Source organism: Ranitomeya variabilis, chromosome 2 (assembly GCF_051348905.1).
Source record: "Ranitomeya variabilis isolate aRanVar5 chromosome 2, aRanVar5.hap1, whole genome shotgun sequence".
In the NCBI taxonomy this organism is placed as follows: Eukaryota; Metazoa; Chordata; class Amphibia; order Anura; family Dendrobatidae; genus Ranitomeya; species Ranitomeya variabilis.
The window spans coordinates 624,721,496-624,742,697 of record NC_135233.1 but is presented as its reverse complement, the minus strand read 5'-3'; the positions used below and the strand labels follow the sequence as shown (position 1 = coordinate 624,742,697).

The 21,202-nt window shown below is 48.1% G+C and overlaps 1 protein-coding gene across 14 annotated transcripts in view; it reads left to right on the top strand.

Annotated features, from left to right (window-relative positions):
* NDRG4 (NDRG family member 4) overlaps positions 1–21,202 on the top strand; it is a 138,789-nt gene that overhangs the window by 26,719 nt on the left and 90,868 nt on the right. For 4 of the 14 annotated variants that reach the window (XR_013221723.1, XR_013221722.1, XM_077288982.1 and 1 more), the window contains exons 1-3: positions 16,920–17,015; positions 18,426–18,520; positions 18,976–19,020. The exons of 3 other annotated variants lie outside the window; for them this stretch is intronic. Coding sequence is in view for 5 of the 11 variants with exons in the window: in XM_077288982.1 (XP_077145097.1) it covers positions 16,955–17,015; positions 18,426–18,520; positions 18,976–19,020 (201 nt within the window). In the remaining 6 variants the exon portion in view is untranslated. Of the gene's footprint in view, positions 1–16,919; positions 17,168–18,425; positions 18,521–18,975; positions 19,021–21,202 lie in introns of those variants that run through there. 7 more of the 14 variants (XR_013221727.1, XR_013221726.1, XM_077288985.1 and 4 more) reach the window with 4 other exon arrangements.

The following is a 21,202-nucleotide window of genomic DNA, read 5'->3' as shown; positions in this document are numbered from 1 at the left end:
GAGCAGTGGAAACATGTGATATTCTCAGACGAATCATCGTTTACCCTATTTCCGACCTCCGGCCCAGTGTACGTTTGGAGACAGCCGAAAGAAGCATTCCATCCAGACTGCCTTCTCCCAACCGTAAAACATGGTGGAGATTCTGTGATGATCTGGGGTGCTATTTCGTGGATATCCGCCGGGCCAATTATATCCCTTCATGGAAGAATTAACAGCTGAGATTATTTAGGCATTTTGGGTAACCAAGTGCATCCAATGGTTCAAGCACTGTTCCCGGAGGGGAATGCCATCTTTCAGGATGATGATGCACCAATTCATACAGCTAGAATCGTTAAAACATGGCACGAGGAACATTCTAATGAAGTTGAGCATCTCATCTGGCCCCCACAATCCCCAGACCTCAACATTATTGAGCATTTATGGTCGATTTTAGAGATTCAAGTTAGACGTCGATTTCCGCCGCCATTGTCGCTCAAAAAACTGGAGGGTTTTGTAACTGCAGAATGGGCTAAAATTCCTTTGGAAACAATTCACACCTTGTATGAATCCATACCTTGGAGAATTGAGGCAGTAATCGCCGCAAAAGGTGGACCTACACCATTTGAAACTAACTTTTGTTGATGTTTCCAGGTGTTTCCATTATTTTGTCCAACCCCTGTACATATATAGGGGTGTAAAAGACCCAAACACCTAAAGCATGGATACCAGTCCCAGAAAAAGGAAAACAGAGCAAGGTATATGTATCAATGTATATAAATCTTTATTAGTGGTAATGATACATATAAATAAAAGTGCACATGTTGGATAAAAAAATTAAAATAAAATCTCCAAAGGAATTATTACATAGTAGCCAATAGGCCTACGGTGTACCAAAAAAATTTATACAGTTATATAGTAATTGTATGTATATGTCACCCAAATTATCTAAAAATACATAAAAACGTGAAACGTTAAAGGATAAAAAAGTAACCCATAATAGGGATAAAAAGGAAAGTGACAAAAGTGCAAGGTGCAAACGTGCAATATAGGAAAGTGAAAATCACTCACAAATCTATCAAGTGCATTGCACACAAGGGACAATAAGGTGGCCAATACAAAAATATGGAGGACATATACCTGATGGTAACACCGTATCCAACACGACGCACCCCGACGCGCGTTTCGGATACACGATCCTTCGTCAGGGGGTTGACGAAGGATCGTGTATCCGAAACGCGCGTCGGGGTGCGTCGTGTTGGATACGGTGTTACCATCAGGTATATGTCCTCCATATTTTTGTATTGGCCACCTTATTGTCCCTTGTGTGCAATGCACTTGATAGATTTGTGAGTGATTTTCACTTTCCTATATTGCACGTTTGCACCTTGCACTTTTGTCACTTTCCTTTTTATCCCTATTATGGGTTACTTTTTTATCCTTTAACGTTTCACGTTTTTATGTATTTTTAGATAATTTGGGTGACATATACATACAATTACTATATAACTGTATAAATTTTTTTGGTACACCGTAGGCCTATTGGCTACTATGTAATAATTCCTTTGGAGATTTTATTTTAATTTTTTTATCCAACATGTGCACTTTTATTTATATGTATCATTACCACTAATAAAGATTTATATACATTGATACATATACCTTGCTCTGTTTTCCTTTTTCTGGGACTGGTATCCATGCTTTAGGTGTTTGGGTCTTTTTCTCCATGTTAGGAGTGGATTCCACTCACGTTTTGTTTGTTTTCACTGGGGTCATCATAATACTTTATATTTTAATTAATAATTTATTACCCCTTTTGTGGTTACAATCTTCTTAATATATAGGGGTGTACGGTGAGATGATATATACATATATAGGGGTGTACGGTGAGGTGATATATACATATATAGGGGTGTACGGTGAGGTGATATTCAAAGATTCAATTCAAAGAAGCTTTATTGGCAGGACCAAATAAACATCAGTTTTTCCAAAGCACAAGTACAGTAGGGAGTAGGGACTGTGGGAATAATGGGTGAGGACTGCTGGGACGATGGATAGGGACTGTGGGAACGATGGATGGGGTGCAGGGTGGGGGTAAGGAAATCCATGTCATATCATGGCTGTCTTTCTCGCAGTCTACGGCACACGTTTACATACTGCGCTGCTATCTCCACCGCGCTCTCTTCTTACCCCAGCAGGATATATGTTTTCCTCCTTCATGGTGCTGAAATCCGGGAAGAGATCAGAGTCTCCTGAAGAGAGTGACCCTCACTGCTGAGTATTTGGGTCAGTAAATGCAAAAACCTCAGTGACATATTAGAATGTCAAAGAAGTGGGGCTTAGAACAAAGCCTGACCACAAGCAGCACAAAGAGAAAAAAAGCCCACTCCAAAAGATTTGAGGATGAAGGAGAAAAAAGGAGCAAATAGGCATCTATAGTAACCAAATCAATAATTTTATTAGTAGCCAAAATAGTATCCAAAAACAGTGACAATATATCAAATAACACATGATAAAACTATAGCAGGACAGAAACAGAGGAACCCAGAAGATCCATAGTTGCAGATTGCCCATAAAACCATTGCAGCATATTAAGTAAAGTGCCAGTGCCTATATATGCGGTAAAGCAGTAAGAACACCACTCCCAATAATGTGCGGTAGAAAAAACATTACAGGAGGAAGGAGGGCTTGATAAACTTACCGCGGGCAAAGCAAAACAAGAGTGGACCCTGGGCCAGGTGGAGTTAACCCCGACGCGCGTTTCGCGTGTCTACTGCATCGCTTTCTCAAGGGGAATGTTTTTTTCTACCGCACATTATTGGGAGTGGTGTTCTTACCACTTTACCGCATATATAGGCACTGGCACTTAATATGCTACAATGGTTTTATGGGCAATCTGCAACTATGGATCTCCTGGGTTCCTCTGTTTCTGTCCTGCTATAGTTTTATCATGTGTTATTTGATATATTGTCACTGTTTTTGGATACTATTTTGGCTACTAATAAAATTATTGATTTTGTTGCTATAGATGCCTATTTGCTCCTTTTTTCTCGTATTTGGGTCAGTGTAGCAGGAAGTGGGTCTCATCCTCCAGGGTCTCTAGGTCACAGTGTAGGCACAGTCTGTCCTCCCTGGGCTTGTAGCTCTGTCTGTGCCGGCCGACCTCGATGGCCAGATTGTGGGCACTGAGTCTGTACCGGCTCAGTATCTGGCGGTCTCTTGGGTCCGAGAGTTTCTCCAGATATGGAGCCAGTCTATAGTCTCTCTGTAGACTCTGGTACATGGTCAGTTTCTGTGAGCTGCTGATCTCGTTCCTCCAGACACTGAAGTACCTCTCCTGCCCCTCCTCTACCATCTTCCTGATTGTGGCTTTTGTCAAGTTGTTTTGGTTGACGGTTCGGTCAGGATGGGTTTGGGTAAGCTGTTCCGGGGGTCCTGGTTTGTGGGGACCACCTATATGTAGCATGGCTTTGTGGTGATGGGAGCTTGGGTTGCTACTCTGTAGGTGAGCCTGGAAGGACAGCACCCTCTTCAGGACTGCTAGGTGCAGTGGGAATCTGCCTAACTCAGCTCGGCAGGCATTGTTGGTGGTGCTCCGATGGACCTGGAGAAGGTGTTTACAGAATTCCAGGTGGAATATTTCTGTTGGACTGGAATCCCACTTTGACCAGTCTAGGTATGTGTGAGGGCCCCAGACTTCACTGCCGAATAGGAGGATTGGGGTGATTATGGCATCGAAGATTTTTAGCCAGACCCTCACTGGTGGCTTCAGATGGTAGCTTCCTCCGGATGGCATAAAAGGTTTTGCAGGCCTTGTCCTTCAGTGTCTCTATGGCTTGTTTTGAAGCTCCCTGACTGGTGAATTTCAAGGCCCAAGTAGGTATATTTGTCCATTTCTGTAAGAGCGCAGTTGTTTAGCATGAATGGAAGGTGCTGGTTCGGTCTTGGCTTTCTCTTCTGGAACACCATGATGTTGGTTTTCTTTGCATTGATCGGTAGTGCCCACGTGGAGCTGAATTTCTCCAGGATTTTCAGTTTTTCTTGGAGACCTTTCTCTGTTGGTGACAGCAGCAATAGGTCATCTGCATACAGCAAGAATTTCACCTGGGCATCATGGAGTGTGAGACCTGGTGCCGTGGAAGATTCAAGAGCTGTTGCCAGCTCATTGATGTAGATACTGAAGAGCGTTGGGCTTAGGGTGCAGCCCTGTCTGACTCCGCGGCTCTGCTGGAAATCAGCCGTTCTTCTACCATTCACACTCACGCTGCAGCGGTTCTTGGTGTAGGAGCTTTTGATGACATCGTAGGTTTTTCCTCCTATTCCGCTCTCCAGCAGTTTCAGTAACAGGCCCGGGTGCCACACTGAGTCAAAAGCCTTTCTGAAATCCACAAAACAAGCGTACATCTTCCCGTGCTTTGCGTTGTGGACGTGACTCTGAATGAGGCTGTGCAGGGTGTAGATGTGGTCGGTAGTGCGGTGGTTTGGCATGAATCCCGCTTGACTTTTGCTGAGGACGTTATGCTCGGTGAGGAAATTAAGGATCCTTTTGTTCAGGATGCTATTGAACAGTTTCCCCAGGTTGCTGCTGACACATATTCCTCTGTAGTTGGCGGGGTCGTACCTGTCCCCACTCTTGTGAATGGGTGAGATGAGGCCTTAATTCCAGGTACGAGGAAAGTAGCCAGCACTCAGCACAATATTGAACAATTTGACCATTGCTGCCTGTATTTCCGTTGGGCTGTATTTCAGCATTTCTGGTGGGATTCCATCCGGGCCACTAGCTTTTCTACACCTTATGGAAGATATTCTCTCTGTAATCTCCTGTAGTGTGATTGGTGTATCCAGTGGATTTTGGAAATGTTTGACTTTTTCCTCCATAGCTTTTAGTTTTTCCGTTATGTTTTCTGTTCTTGGTTTAGTTCTTCCTTCGGGATGTCTTTGTAGAGGTCTCTGAAGTACTGAAGCCAGATATTGCCATTTTGGATATGGATGATGTTTTTCTTGTTTTTTGTGCCCATGTGGTTCCATAGTTCCCAGAAGGAGTTGTCTTGGAGGGCGTCTTCCAGTTGGTTAAGTTTGGTGGAGATGTAACTCTGCTTCTTCCTCTTGAGGGTAGTTTTGTATTGCCTTTGTATGGTGTCGTAGGCAACCCTCAGACCCGGATGGTTGGGGTTTCTGTGTTTCTTGTTTGAGGCTGTTCTCCGGATCTTCCGTATGGCTTTACATTCTCTGTCAAACCAACTGTTGGTCTTTTTTTCTTTTGGCCTTTTATAGTTGACTTTTTTAAGGTCGGACAGTTCAGCCATGGTGTAGAATATATAATTGAGGTCTTTTGTAGCTTGGTTCACTCCTTCTGGGTTAGGCTTGTACTCGTAGTTGTAGAAGTGGTGGAGCATCTCCTGTATTCTGGGTCTGCTGGGAGCCTCTTGATATTTTATTGCTGACGTCTTGGACCATTTATAGGATGGAGGAAGTTGAAGAGGATGCTCTGCTGAGGCTTTTGTGCTGATGGTTTCTCTGTATATATATATATATATATATATATATATATATATATATATATATATGTGTGTGCGTGTGTGTGTGTCTGCATGCATGCATGCATACATACATACATACTAGATGGTGGCCCGATTCTAACGCATCTATGTCCACGTAGTATATAGCACAGCCCACGTAGTATATTGGTCAGCCACGACTTATATTGCCCAGTGACGTAGTATGTTGCCCAGTGACGTAGTATACTGCCCAGCCACGTAGTATATTGCCCAGCGATGTAGTATATTGCCCAGTGACATAGTATACAGCACAGAGCAACATAGTATATTGCCCAGCCATGTAGTATATAGCCCAGCCACATAGTATATTGCCCAGCTATGTAGTATATTGCCCAGTGACGTAGTATTCAGCACAGAGCCACGTAGTATATTGCCCAGCCACGTAGTATATAGCCCAGCCATGTAGTATAATGCCCAGTGACGTAGTATATTGCCCAGTGAAGCAGTATATTGCCCAGTGACGTAGTATTCAGCACAGAGCCATGTAGTATATTGCCCAGCCATGTAGTATATTGCCCAGTGACGTAGTATACAGCACAGAGCCACGTAGTATATTGCCCAGTGATGTAGTATAGTGCACAGAGCCACGCAGTATATTGCACAGCGATGTAGTATACAGCACAGAGCCACGTAGTATATTGCCCAGCCACGTATGTCACAGGTTAAAAAATAAAAAATAAATATACTCACCTTCCGATCCGAGGGCCCCTTGTAGTTCTAACATACTCACCATACTTGTAGTTCTGTCGCCTACGCGAGGTACAGGCGGCAGCTTCCGGTCCCAGCCTGCTCGCGCAGGCGCGCAGGGCCTGTGATGACGTCGCGGTCACATGACGTCATGGCAGGTCCTTTCCGCGCAGGCACGTAGGACTTGCGATGACGTCGCGGGAATAAGACATGTTCCTCGACCTTGGGCGAGAACGACCCCATGGGTTCCGCCATCTATATACTCTAGACTGCTGTTTGTCCAGAATATCACGATTAAATTTTTTTGTTTTAGTTGTTTGAATGTCATGGGCCCACTTCGGCAAGTCGGCATCAATTTCATTTAGCTTTTTTAGAGCATCACTTGACATGTCCTTCTGCAGGCACACCTGTAACTCATCAATCTCCTTCTCAATTACTTCCAGAGATTCATGGTTCAACCGTTTTAGTAGAACCATGAACCCCCTGGAGCAGGTATTAGTCAATTCCTCCCAATCATTTTTAAACTTGTCATCCAAGATAGGGAATGACGGAAATACTTGGATACGAAGCCCACGTGGGATAAGATTCTTCTGGATATACATATCCAGGAACTCGTGGTTCCACCATGTCCGAGTCCTCTTACGTAAAAATTCCTTAAAACGATGTACCACCTCCTGCAACTCCTTGGAGGACCCCTCAACCACCCCGTCAGCATTGTCAAGACAGACATCATTAATCTGTACTCGCCAGGTGCAGTCACGCGCACGGAAATCCATGCCTAAGAATGGGAAAGCTGTGAGAAACACAGAGAATATTGAATACAAAACTCCCAAATACATTTTGTGAGCGCACGAGGTCTGGCAGTAGATACGCCAAAAGACCCCGACCTCACCAAATCAGCTCAAAACAAACCATGCCAAAAGGAGAAAAATTCAGAGCAATGATTTATAAAACAAACTTTAATTGCCATAAATAGTACAAAAATATATATCAAAACATTACATTATTTAATGACTAGAGCACAGGATGAATGTCCCAGGAATGCTGGAAAAGCGCCCATCCCCCCACTCCCCCAGATGTAAATACCCTTGTAATGGTATGCATAAGGAAAAGCACCTACACTATCCAACCAAGGTCACCCCAAAACAGTGGGATTCTATAGTAATGCCATTAAGTATGGTGGTGGAAAGAGGGTGCTAGCACTTACCACTACACAGAGGTAGGAGGGGGCGGTCGGGCGATGGTCCCCAACGCACGTTTCGTGGCCACCAGTGCCACTTCCTCAGGGGGATAACCATATACTGCCTAACAGGACCTTAAAATAGCCCTTGGCCCCGGTCACATGGTACACAGCAGCCAATCACAGTGGCGCCATCGGCACATACGCACTGAGTCCAGCAGGTCCCGGCAGTGAAACTCAGCGTCAGACCAGGTGCGCACGCCCAGGGCAAAAAAATGCCCGGAGCGCACACACCGGGCCCTGAGACGCCGGTCCACACAGGGACAGGACGAGTCACAGCGCGATGCGCACGGCCACTGATGAGGGAAGATACTAAGATGCACAATATAGATATAAAAGCTACTCCCTCCACATCCACTACTCATAGCTACTACCAATACAGGACAATTGAGGACCCATCAAAAATACAGCTCATAATAAAAACCGGTAAATAAATAAATATACAAAGTGGAACTAAGCCGTTTTCTATACATCGGCTTCACATTATAGTGGGAAAGGTGCATCGCTTCAGTATAACAGTCTCCATAGTAAGAATATTTGTCCCATTTTCTCTGAAGCAGATGTCTTGATGAGTCCACTTTGCCCCGATTTGGATGGTATCCACGCTGGTTACTTGAACGGAGCCAAGGACATATTCAAAAGGCAAACCTTAAGGCCTCGGATCAATTATTATCACTAATAATGTAAATAAACCAGAGGTTAAAATCACAAACACAAACATAAAAACAAATGCTAAAACCAAAAAATCCCGAACCATACAGGGGATAAGGACGCCCAGGGCTGGAAGGGTCATATACTTAAATACAAAAGGAAGCAGAGGATGACACCTTGGCACACACAAATAAGGAATAAACAATAGGGAGTACAAACGGTACCAGGGATTCCCAGCCAGTCTCCCATGCTGGTTCTTGCCTAGCCTCAAGATGCTTAGCATTTGCGATCTGACGAGGGCAGGCACATTCAGCTTAGTGTGGCCATTAAGTACTCATAAATAGGGAGCAAAGCTTAAAGCCTCATTCAGACCCGCTGGTGACATAGTACCAAGTCTAACTATCCACCTAGTTTCTTTTTGTGCTAGAAGTTTTTTATTGTCCCCACCCCGAATACCCAAGTGCAAGGCATCAATACCCCTCACCTTTAATAGATTTGCATTGCACTTATGGTGCCGCAAAAAATGTTGTGGAATGGGTTTAAGGTCCGACGTGTCGGTCACTGTCTTGGCCGCACCAATGTCCCGGACATGCTCACGGACACGGACTCTCAGCTCCCGTGTGGTAAGGCCTATGTAAATCATAGGACACGGGCATGTCGCATAGTAGATTACATTAGTTGTGCTGCATGAGATCCGTTCCCTGATGTCAAATTCTCTCGTTCCATCAGTAGAAGTGAAACTGGAGCATCGCAGGACATTGGTGCAGGCAAGACAGTGCCCGCACGGGAAACACCCCAAAATGGGGCCCCTCGAACCAAATGGGTTACTCGGACTGGGGACATAGTGGCTACGCACCAGCAGGTCATTCAAATTTTTGCATCTCCTAGAGGTCATCTGAGGGTATGGGCCAAGGGAGGCCGCCAGGGAGGGCTCAGCCCCAAGAACTGACCAGTGCTTGGCAAGGATGGAGCGCATCCCATTCCACTCATGATTGTACGTAGAAATAAAGCGAATGGTGCCAGCCCCATCCCTGCCAATCTGCCGGTCACGTGGATGCAGTAGAGTCTCACGTGGGGTCTTTCTGGCGCGATCATAACCATGTTTTATGGATCGCCGGCTATACCCCCGAGCCAAAAATCGGTCCCTGAGATCAGAGGCCTGTGCCTCAAACTTTGACTCAGAGGAGCAGATTCGCCGCATCCTCAGGAACTCTGACACCTACATTAGGTTGTCCTCCAATCCGATGGTGATATACCTGCGGGAGTTAGAGCAGGTTCTATTTGGAGCTTTCGAGGGGGGTATTATCCCCAAAAAGGTCTTCGATGGTTTGATGGTCAGATCCCCCAGAACTCCTACCTTTTATTTGTTGCCCAAAGTTCACAAGGATGCCCTCAACCCCCCGGGACGTCCGATTGTGTCTGGGATTGGGGGTTTATGTGACCGTGTGTGTCAATTTATTGATTTCTATCTGAAGCCCCTAGTCCAGACATTACCTTCTTATATCCGTGACACCACGGATGTCCTAGCACGGGTTGACGGCATCTTTGTGGACAAAGCAACCCTTCTCGTCACTGCTGACGTTGAAGGGCTGTATACTTGCATAGAACACTCTTGTGGGTTGGAGGCGGTTCGCTTCTTCCTCGGGACCTCCGATCTGGACGGCCCTTTACGTGGATTGATACTTGAGCTGCTGGACTTTGTTCTCACACACAATTTTTTCGTCTTTAAAGACGTTTTTTATTTACAGAAGCGCAGCACAGCCATGGGCGCGGCCTGTGCGCCTTCGTATGCTAATCTCTTCCTTGGTTATTGGGAGAGATTCCTTTTTGGCGACGAGGGCCCACCGGCCGCCTCCCATGTGCTGTGCTGGTATCGCTTCATTGATGACATTCTTTTTTTGTGGGATGGGACTGTCCAGCAGCTCCAGGACTTTATGGGTGCTGTGAATAACAACACTCTTAATATTAAACTTACGCACGTTTACAGTGAGGTTGCGGTCGACTTTCTGGACGTCCGTCTTGAGATCGACAACCATTGTCGTATCCAGGCGGATGTCTTCAGGAAGTCGACCTCTGTTAAAGCACTGTTGCATGCCTCATCGGCACATGATCCATCCACGGTTAGGGCCGTCCCGATCGGACAATTCCTGAGGATGCGGCGAATCTGCTCCTCTGAGTCAAAGTTTGAGGCACAGGCCTCTGATCTCAGGGACCGATTTTTGGCTCGGGGGTATAGCCGGCGATCCATAAAACATGGTTATGATAGCGCCAGAAAGACCCCACGTGAGACTCTACTGCATCCACGTGACCGGCAGATTGGCAGGGATGGGGCTGGCACCATTCGCTTTATTTCTATGTACAATCATGAGTGGAATGGGATGCGCTCCATCCTTGCCAAGCACTGGTCAGTTCTTGGGGCTGAGCCCTCCCTGGCGGCCTCCCTTGGCCCATACCCTCAGATGACCTCTAGGAGATGCAAAAATTTGAATGACCTGCTGGTGCGTAGCCACTATGTCCCCAGTCCGAGTAACCCATTTGGTTCGAGGGGCCCCATTTTGGGGTGTTTCCTGTGCGGGCACTGTCTTGCCTGCACCAATGTCCTGCGATGCTCCAGTTTCACTTCTACTGATGGAACGAGAGAATTTGACATCAGGGAACGGATCCTCATGCAGCACAACTAATGTAATCTACTATGCGACATGCCCGTGTCCAGGGCCGGACTGGCCATCGGGCAGTTCTGGCAAATGCCAGAAGGGCCGATGGCAGTAGTGGGCCGCTCGAGTGTGCCGCTGTCGGCACACTCCCCCCGCTGTCCCCACACTCCCGGCCCCGCATTCAACTATACCGGCGTCTATGACGCCGGTACAGTTGAATGCAATGATGGAGGAGAGTGCGTCTGCTGACGCCCCCTCTCCCATCATTCCCCACTCTGCCTGCCGCTGACACTGCAGGTGCGCGATGACGTCATATCATCGCGCACCTGCTGTGTGACCGGGCGGGCAGACTGCAGCTGCTGAGACCGGAGCCAGGAGCAGCGCGGGGCACAAGGAGAGAGGTGAGTAGAGTGTTTGTTTTTTTTTAATTATTATTATTATTATTATTATATATCATTGACTGTCTATGATAACTGGATTGTGGGGCTATGGGGGGGAGGGGGGCTGCAGTACATTCTATGGGGACTGGCTGCATTACAGTCTATGGGACTGGGCTGCATTACAGTCTATGGGACTGGGCTGTAGTACATTCTATGGGGACTGGGCTGCATTACAGTCTATGGGACTGGGCTGCATTACAGTCTATGGGACTGGGCTGCATTACAGTCTATGGGACTGGGCTGCATTACAGTCTATGGGACTGGGCTGCATTACAATCTATGGGACTGGGCTGCATTACAGTCTATGGGACTGGGCTGCATTACTTTCTATGGGGCTGGGCTGTAGTACATTCTATGGGGACTGGGCTGCATTACAGTCTATGGGACTGGGCTGCATTACAGTCTATGGGACTGGGCTGCATTACAGTCTATGGGACTGGGCTGCATTACAGTCTATGGGACTGGGCTGCATTACAGTCTATGGGACTGGGCTGCAGTACATTCTATGGGGACTGGGCTGCATTACATTCTATGGGACTGGGCTGCATTACATTCTATGGGGACTGGGCTGCATTACTTTCTATGGGACTGGGCTGCATTACTTTCTATGGGGACTGGCTGCATTACAGTCTACGGGACTGGGCTGCATTACAGTCTATGGGATTGGGCTGCATTACAGTCTATGGGACTGGGCTGCATTACAGTCTATGGGACGGGGCTGCATTACAGTCTATGGGACTGGGCTGCATTACAGTCTATGGGACTGGGCTGCATTACTTTCTATGGGGCTGGGCTGTAGTACATTCTATGGGGACTGGCTGCATTACAGTCTATGGGACTGGGCTGCATTACATTCTATGGGACTGGGCTGCCTTACATTCTATGGGGACTGGGCTGCATTACTTTCTATGGGACTGGGCTGCAGTACATTCTATGGGGACTGGCTGCATTACAGTCTATGGGACTGGGCTGCATTACAGTCTATGGGACTGGGCTGCATTACAGTCTATGGGACTGGGCTGCACTACAGTCTATGGGACTGGGCTGCATTACAGTCTATGGGACTGGGCTGCATTACTTTCTATGGGACTGGGCTGCATTACAGTCTATGGGACTGGGCTGCATTACAGTCTATGGGACTGGGCTGCATTACTTTCTATGGGACTGGGCTGCATTACTTTCTATGGGACTGGGCTGCATTACAGTCTATGGGACTGGGCTGCATTACAGTCTATGGGACTGGGCTGCATTACAGTCTATGGGACTGGGCTGCATTACATTCTATGGGGACTGGGCTGCATTACAGTCTATGGGACTGGGCTGTATTATATTGTATGGTGGTTGTGCTGCATTACATTCTATGGGGCTGAGCTGCATTACATTCTATGGGGCTGAGCTGCATTACATTCTATGGGGCTGTGCTGCATTACATTCTATGGGGACTGGGCTGCATTACAGTCTATGGGACTGGGCTGCATTACATTCTATGGGACTGGGCTGCATTACATTCTATGGGGGCTGTGCTGCATTGCATTCTATAGGGGCTGGCTGTAGTACAGTCTATGGGACTGGGCTGCATTACATTCTATGGGACTGGGCTGCATTACATTCTATGGGGATGGGCTGTATTATATTGTATGGTGGCTGTGCTGCATTACATTCTATGGGGCTGTGCTGCATTATATTGTATGGTGGCTGTGCTGCATTACATTCTATGGGGCTGTGCTGTATTATACTCTATGGTGGCTGTGCTGTATTACATTCTATGGGAGCTGAGCTGTAATGCTGGATACAGCTGTGATTATATGTTATATAGTCGTGTTATACTCCCCTCACTTCTTGTAACCTACAAGTGTACAAAGATATTATACAGTCACCATGTGACAAGTGGGCCTGTGTGACTTCAAATGCCAGGGCTGAATTTTAGTCCCAGTCCGGCCCTGCCCGTGTCCTATGATTTACATAGGCCTTACCACACGGGAGCTGAGAGTCCGTGTCCGGGACATTGGTGCGGCCAAGACAGTGACCGACACGTCGGACCTTAAACCCATTCCACGACATTTTTTGCGGCACCATAAGTGCAATGCAAATCTATTAAAGGTGAGGGGTATTGATGCCTTGCACTTGGGTATTCGGGGTGGGGACAATAAAAAACTTCTAGCACAAAAAGAAACTAGGTGGATAGTTAGACTTGGTACTATGTCACCAGCGGGTCTGAATGAGGCTTTAAGCTTTGCTCCCTATTTATGAGTACTTAATGGCCACACTAAGCTGAATGTGCCTGCCCTCGTCAGATCGCAAATGCTAAGCATCTTGAGGCTAGGCAAGAACCAGCATGGGAGACTGGCTGGGAATCCCTGGTACCGTTTGTACTCCCTATTGTTTATTCCTTATTTGTGTGTGCCAAGGTGTCATCCTCTGCTTCCTTTTGTATTTAAGTATATGACCCTTCCAGCCCTGGGCGTCCTTATCCCCTGTATGGTTCGGGATTTTTTGGTTTTAGCATTTGTTTTTATGTTTGTGTTTGTGATTTTAACCTCTGGTTTATTTACATTATTAGTGATAATAATTGATCCGAGGCCTTAAGGTTTGCCTTTTGAATATGTCCTTGGCTCCGTTCAAGTAACCAGCGTGGATACCATCCAAATCAGGGGAAAGTGGACTCATCAAGACATCTGCTTCAGAGAAAATGGGACAAATATTTTTACTATGGAGACTGTTATACTGAAGCGATGCACCTTTCCCACTATAATGTGAAGCCGATGTATAGAAAACGGCTTAGTTCCACTTTGTATATTTATTTATTTACCGGTTTTTATTATGAGCTGTATTTTTGATGGGTCCTCAATTGTCCTGTATTGGTAGTAGCTATGAGTAGTGGATGTGGAGGGAGTAGCTTTTATATCTATATTGTGCATCTTAGTATCTTCCCTCATCAGTGGCCGTGCGCATCGCGCTGTGACTCGTCCTGTCCCTGTGTGGACCGGCGTCTCAGGGCTCGGTGTGTGCGCTCCGGGCATTTTTTTGCCCTGGGCGTGCGCACCTGGTCTGACGCTGAGTTTCACTGCCGGGACCTGCTGGACTCAGTGCGTATGTGCCGATGGCGCCACTGTGATTGGCTGCTGTGTACCATGTGACCGGGGCCAAGGGCTATTTTAAGGTCCTGTTAGGCAGTATATGGTTATCCCCCTGAGGAAGTGGCACTGGGAAACGTGCGTTGGGGACCATCGCCCGACCGCCCCCTCCTACCTCTGTGTAGTGGTAAGTGCTAGCACCCTCTTTCCACCACCATACTTAATGGCATTACTGTAGAATCCCACTGTTTTGGGGTGACCTTGGTTGGATAGTGTAGGTGGTTTTCCTTATGCATACCATTACAAGGGTATTTACATCTGGGGGAGTGGGGGGATGGGCGCTTTTCCAGCATTCCTGGGACATTCATCCTGTGCTCTAGTCATTAAATAATGTAATGTTTTGATATATATTTTTGTACTATTTATGGCAATTAAAGTTTGTTTTATAAATCATTGCTCTGAATTTTTCTCCTTTTGGCATGGTTTGTTTTGAGCTGATTTGGTGAGGTCGGGGTCTTTTGGCGTATCTACTGCCAGACGTCGTGCGCTCACAAAATGTATTTGGGAGTTTTGTATTCTATATATAGTATATACCTGTGTCCTCCCCTGTATATAGTATATACCTGTATGTCATCTCCCCTGTATATAGTATATACCTGTATGTCATCTCCTGTGTATAACATATACCTGTATGTCATCTCCTGTGTATAGCATATACCTGTGTCATCTCCCCTGTATATAGTATATACCTATGTATCATCTCCTCCTATATATAGTATATACCTGTGTCCTCCCCTGTATATAGTATATACCTGTATGTCATCTCCTCCTGTATATAGTATATACCTGTGTCATCTGCTGTATATAGTATATACCTGTATGTAATCTCCTGTGTATATAGTATATACCTGTATGTCATCTCCTCCTGTATATAGTATATATCTGTATGTCATCTCCCCTGTATATAGTATATACCTGTGTGTCATCTCCTGTATATAGTATATACCTGTATGTCATCTCCTCATGTGTATAGTATATACCTGTATGTCATCTCCCCTGTATATAGTATATACCTGTATGTCCTCTGCTCAGTATATTGTATATACCTGTGTCATCTCCACCTGTATATAGTATATACCTGTGTCATCTCCTGTATATAGTATATACCTGTATGTAATCTCCTGTGTATATAGTATATACCTGTATGTAATCTCCTGCTGTATATAGTATATACCTGTATGTCATCTCCTGCTGTGTATAGTATATACCTGTTTGTCATCTCCCGTGTATATAGTATATACCTGTGTCATCTCCTCCTGTATATAGTATATACCTGTATATACCTGTATGTCATCTCCTCCTGTATATAGTATATACCTGTGTCATCTCCTCCTGTATATAGTATATCCTGCTCTGCGGTTTGTATTGTGTCTCGCAGGTTCCCTCCCGTCTGTACTCGGTAGAGGTGCAGGAATGTGCTGGATGATGTGTGATATTAGGGGTAGTAGTCCAGTGGCTCTGGCTGGATGATGTGTGATATTATGGGTAGTAGTCAGGTGGCTCTGGCTGGATGATGTGTGGTATTAGGGGTAGTAGTCCGGTGGCTCTGGCTGGATGATGTGTAATATTAGGGGTAGTAGTACCGTGGCTCTGGCTGGATGATGTGGGATATTAGGGGTAGTAGCCCAGTGGCTCTGGCTGACAGGATGATGTGTGATATTAGGGGTAGTAGTCCGGTGGCTCTGGCTGACAGGATGATGTGTGGTATTAGGGATAGTAGTCCGGTGGCTCTGGCTGACAGGATGATGTGTGGTATTAGGGGTAGTAGTCCGGTGGCTCTGGCTGACAGGATGATGTGTGGTATTAGGGGTAGTAGTCTGGTGGCTCTGGCTGGATGATGTGGGATATTGGGGTAGTAGTCGGGTGGCTCTGGCTGGATGATGTGGGATATTAGGGGTAGTAGTCCGGTGGCTCTGGCTGGATGATGTGTGGTATTAGGGGTAGTAGTCCGGTGGCTCTGGCTGGATGATGTGTGATATTAGGGGTAGTAGTCCGGTGGCTCTGGCTGGATGATGTGTGATATTAGGGGTAGTAGTCCGGTGGCTCTGGCTGACAGGATGATGTGTGGTATTAGGGGTAGTAGTCCGGTGGCTCTGGCTGACAGGATGATGTGTGGTATTAGGGGTAGTAGTCTGGTGGCTCTGGCTGGATGATGTGGGATATTGGGGTAGTAGTCGGGTGGCTCTGGCTGGATGATGTGGGATATTAGGGGTAGTAGTCCGGTGGCTCTGGCTGGATGATGTGTGGTATTAGGGGTAGTAGTCTGGTGGCTCTGGCTGGATGATGTGGGATATTGGGGTAGTAGTCCGGTGGCTCTGGCTGGACGATGTGTGATATTAGGGGTAGTAGTCCGGTGGCTCTGGCTGACAGGATGATGTGGGATATTAGGGGTAGTAGTCCGGTGGCTCTGGCTGACAGGATGATGTGGGATATTAGGGGTAGTAGTCCAGTGGCTCTGGCTGGATGAAGTGTGGTATTAGGGGTAGTAGTCCGGTGGCTCTGGCTGGATGATGTGTGATATTAGAGGTAGTAGTCCGGTGGCTCTGGCTGACAGGATGATGTGGGATGGCTGGCGAGGAGGAGTCCTGGCTGTGGGGGTGGAGTGCTGGTGCTGATGCTGCGGCTGCCTGAAATGTTTTCATCCCTGCTCTCTCTGTGGCACGGGGAGGAGAGAGGTGAGTGTGCGGCTGTGATGGGTGGGTGCCGGTGGATGTTCGGGATGAGCTGTCTGGACGGTGCTCACCCTGCGAGCTATTGCAGATGCTGAGTATGCCGGCATCGGCTGCAGCTTCTCACTGATCTGACACTTCTGGGGATGACATGGAGCGTGAGTCAGCAGCACGCGGCCCCCAGCCTCTCCTCGCTGAGACACCACTGCTAAAACTGAACCCTGAATAAGGCGCACCCCCTTCCTTTCCTGGGCCGTGCCTGGCGTGGGGCGCACCCCCTTTCCTGGGCCGTGCCTGGCGTGGGGCGCACCCCCTTTCCTGGGCCGTGCCTGGCGTGGGGCGCACCCCCTTTCCTGGGCCGTGCCTGGCCTGAGGCGCACCCCCTTTCCTGGGCCGTGCCTTGGGTGGGGCGCACCCCCTTTCCTGGGCCGTGCCTGGCGTGGGGCTCACCCCTTTTCCTTTCCTGGGCACTGCCTGGCGTGGGGTGCACCCCCTTTTCTTTCCTGGGCACTGCCTGGTGTGGGGCGCACCTCCTTTTCTTTCCTGGGCCTTGCCTAGTGTGGGGCGCACCTCCTCCTTTCCTTTCCTGGGCCGTGCCTGGCGTGAGGCGTACCCCCTTTCCTGGTCCGGCTCTGGCAACTGGGGTGGGAGCACCTCCTTTCTTGGCCCAGCCCTGGCGAGGCCATCGTTACTACAGCAGTAGATGTCCAGTGCAGGCCACCATGGAGGAGAACCACACATCTTCCATCCTGACGCACTGCGACCCTCCTACTTGTGCGGACCACACACAATAGAATTGTCATCTGGCGCCATCGATTTCCCGGCTAACAAACCTCCACCTAGCACCTCTATGGTGTCCTGTCGGGGGGATTGGAGGGGGGGTGGCTTGTATTGATCAGGTTCTCTTCAGTAGGTGCGATTGTTTTATTCTCATGCGAGTAAGCCCTCGCCACTGGTTTCTGGCTGCTGCTTTCTCCCTATTTGCTGGACTGACCCTTACGAGGTCGTAGAAGCAAGACATCTTCACCTGAATCCAAACCGAGTGTCCGGAACGCTGTGCAGCCATGAGTCGGCCACACTTGTGCCGCTCTGCATCAACTATGAGTCGCAAAAACAGCCACGCAATGGAGGTGGAGGGGTGGAGTGCGCCCTGGAGTAGGTGGTCTCATGTCCTGGTGGTGCGCCAGCCTGACACTTATTTGAGTGTAAACAGCGCTCTTCAGGGCTGCATAAATATTCAACAGAGATAGCGGGCACCAAGGAGAATAATGTGATGGAGTCTGGGGGACGGGGAGTCTGGGGGAGTCCACCATCAGCCATTGTACCTGAACTGGGGTTATTTCTGGCAGTGCTGTCTGCAGGATGCTGGGAATTTTCTGCCTCTACAGATGAGTTGTACCATCTGATCATTTTCAGGTTTGCTGCTGCTGCCAGAATTCAGCCTTTCTGGAATGAGTGAACTTCGGTTTCCTGAAGAGAAGCCTCTACTGAGAGGACAGGACACAGAGATGGTGAGTGTCGCCTCCGCTGCTGCCACCTGTGTTCACCTGTACCCGTATCGGATGCCTAGCGTTCAGGGGGCAGCTGCACTGCAGCAGCCCCAAATGCTACAAAGGACTCTGGCCTCAGTGTCCTCACCTGATCCTTTCACAAACAACACCTACACCAGATCACATGCCCCTCCGCTGTCTTCTGCCCGGTTCCCTCCGCTGTCTTCTGCCCGGTTCCCTCCGCTGTCTTCTGCCCGGTTCCCTCCGCTGTCTTCTGCCCGGTGCCCTCCGCTGTCTTCTGCCCGGTGCCCTCCGCTGTCTTCTGCCCGGTGCCCTCCGCTGTCTTCTGCCCGGTCCCCTCCTCGCCTTCAATGGATCACAACTCTGACCGTCTTTCTGTCAATATACTTTACATTTTCTTAGATTGGATTTCTCAGTTGTGAGCGGAGATTCTTTTTTTTCTTCTCTGACTGCAGGAATCTGCGGACACCTTCCTATCTGGAGCCTACACCGACTGGAAGGTAAACTGAAAACTACTGTCCCTTCACAGTTCTCAGCTGATAAGATCTAATGATTTTCTTCTGGTGTCTTCAGATATACTACACCTGAATGTGTATTATGCCAATGGGCTCTGGTACAGGTGACTGTGTTATAACGGGGGGCAAGGGGATGCAGACGACTGCTGTATGGGCGGTGTCTGGCTGCGGGCAGACGATGGCTGTATGGGCGGTGTCTGGCTACAGGCAGATGATGGCTGTATGGGCGGTGTCTAGCTGCGGGCAGACGATGGCTGTATGGGCGGTGTCTGGCTGTGGGCAGACGACGGCTGTATGGGTGGTGTCTGGCTGCAGGCAGACGACGGCTGTATGGGCGGTGTCTAGCTGCGGGCGGACGACTGCTGTATGGGTGATGTCTGGCTGCGGGCAGACGATGGCTGTATGGGCGGTGTCTAGCTGCGGGCGGACGACTGCTGTATGGGTGGTGTCTGGCTGCGGGCAGACGATGGCTGTATGGGCGGTGTCTGCGGGCAGACGATGGCTGTATGGGCGGTGTGTGGCTGTGGGCAGACGATGGCTGTATCGGTGGTGTGTGGCTGTGGGCAGGTGCCGGCTGTATGGGCGGTGTCTGGCTGCGGGCAGACGAAGGCTGTATGGGCAGTGTGTGGCTGTGGGCAGACGATGGCTGTATCGGTGGTGTGTGGCTGTGGGCAGGTGCCGGCTGTATGGCTGGTGTCTGGCTGCGGGCAGATGGCTGTATGGCTGGTGTCTGGCTGCGGGCAGATGATGGCTGTATGGACGGTGTCTGGCTGCGGGCACCCCCTTAGGCCTTGGAACCCACATACTGTATGGGCCCAGGAAAATCCACTTCACAATATGCATTTTGTTCTCCCGAACTCCTTTGTTTTATACATTGGCAGGAAGGCCAGCCCTGCTGCATAGTCATATGCACCCCATTACGCCTTGGAACCCACATACTGGATGTGCCCATGAAAATCCACTTCACAATATGCATTTTGTACTCCTTTGTTTTACATATTGGCAGGAAGGCGAGCCCTGCTGCATAGTCAGTCATATGCACCCCATTAGGCCTTGGAACCCACATACTGGATGGGCCCAGGAAAATTCACTCGTATTTTTTAATGGTATGATGGTTCCCTCTTTGCACAATTATTTACAGGAGAATTTGGCTATTTTATTTGACATGTTTTCTAACACGAAGGCCGGCGTCACACTAGCGTATTGCATCCGATGCGAGAGCATCGGATACGATATGCTAATGACACTCGGCTCCTGCTCGCAGCAGAGCAGGAGCCGAGTGTCATGCGTCTCTGCTCCGATTCTCTCGCACAGGGAGGATCGGAGCACAGCTGCGGAGGAGGCGGAGAAAAGAATTTCTCCATCTCCTCCATTGCTGGGGTCCGCTTATAACGCACATCACTCGGATGATATCCGGGTGGTGTGCGCTGTCTCACTCGCACCCATAGGCTTATATGGGTGCGAGTGAGCCGAGAGTTTTCCTCGGTCCGAGACAATCGCAGCATGCTGCGATTGTCTCGGACCGAGGAAAACGGCCAACAAAAAGTCGGCTGCTGGGAGCTGCCCCATTTGTTAACATTGGTCCGAGTGCAATGCGATTTTTTTTTTTTTTTTTTTTTTTTTTTTTTTTTTTTTTTATCGCATTGCACTCGGCCGTTTAAAACGCCAGTGTGACGCCAGCCTAAGGTTCAGATACGGCTTTAAAAAAGGCTAATACTTGCAATACAAGGCAATTTTATTGCAAACTACAAAATTCAAGGAATAGTATGATTTAATAGTGTGAGTGCGTACACTTTTGTATGTGTTAACAGTAACATACACAGGTTAATAAGTACATATAAGGATTAAATAAATAGTGATTACGTATATATGAAGATTAACTACATACAGTATAGTTAGATCATCACCAAGAGGCTTTTAAACATCATGCGTCTGGGATATCCGAGAAGCAACACCAAGACAGAGAACCCCTGGGAGATTACCTACACTGCATGGGCGTCCCCAATTATGCAGGTATCAGCACACTGTACATGTACAGGTACCCCAGTTTTGGCATCTGTCTTAGTCATGTTTCTCTGGTCTTATATAGTGATTTACACTATGTAGTAACTCTAGTTTCACCCAGACCTTCAAGTGGCCACTTTTCAAGGTTGGATGAAACCGAAAT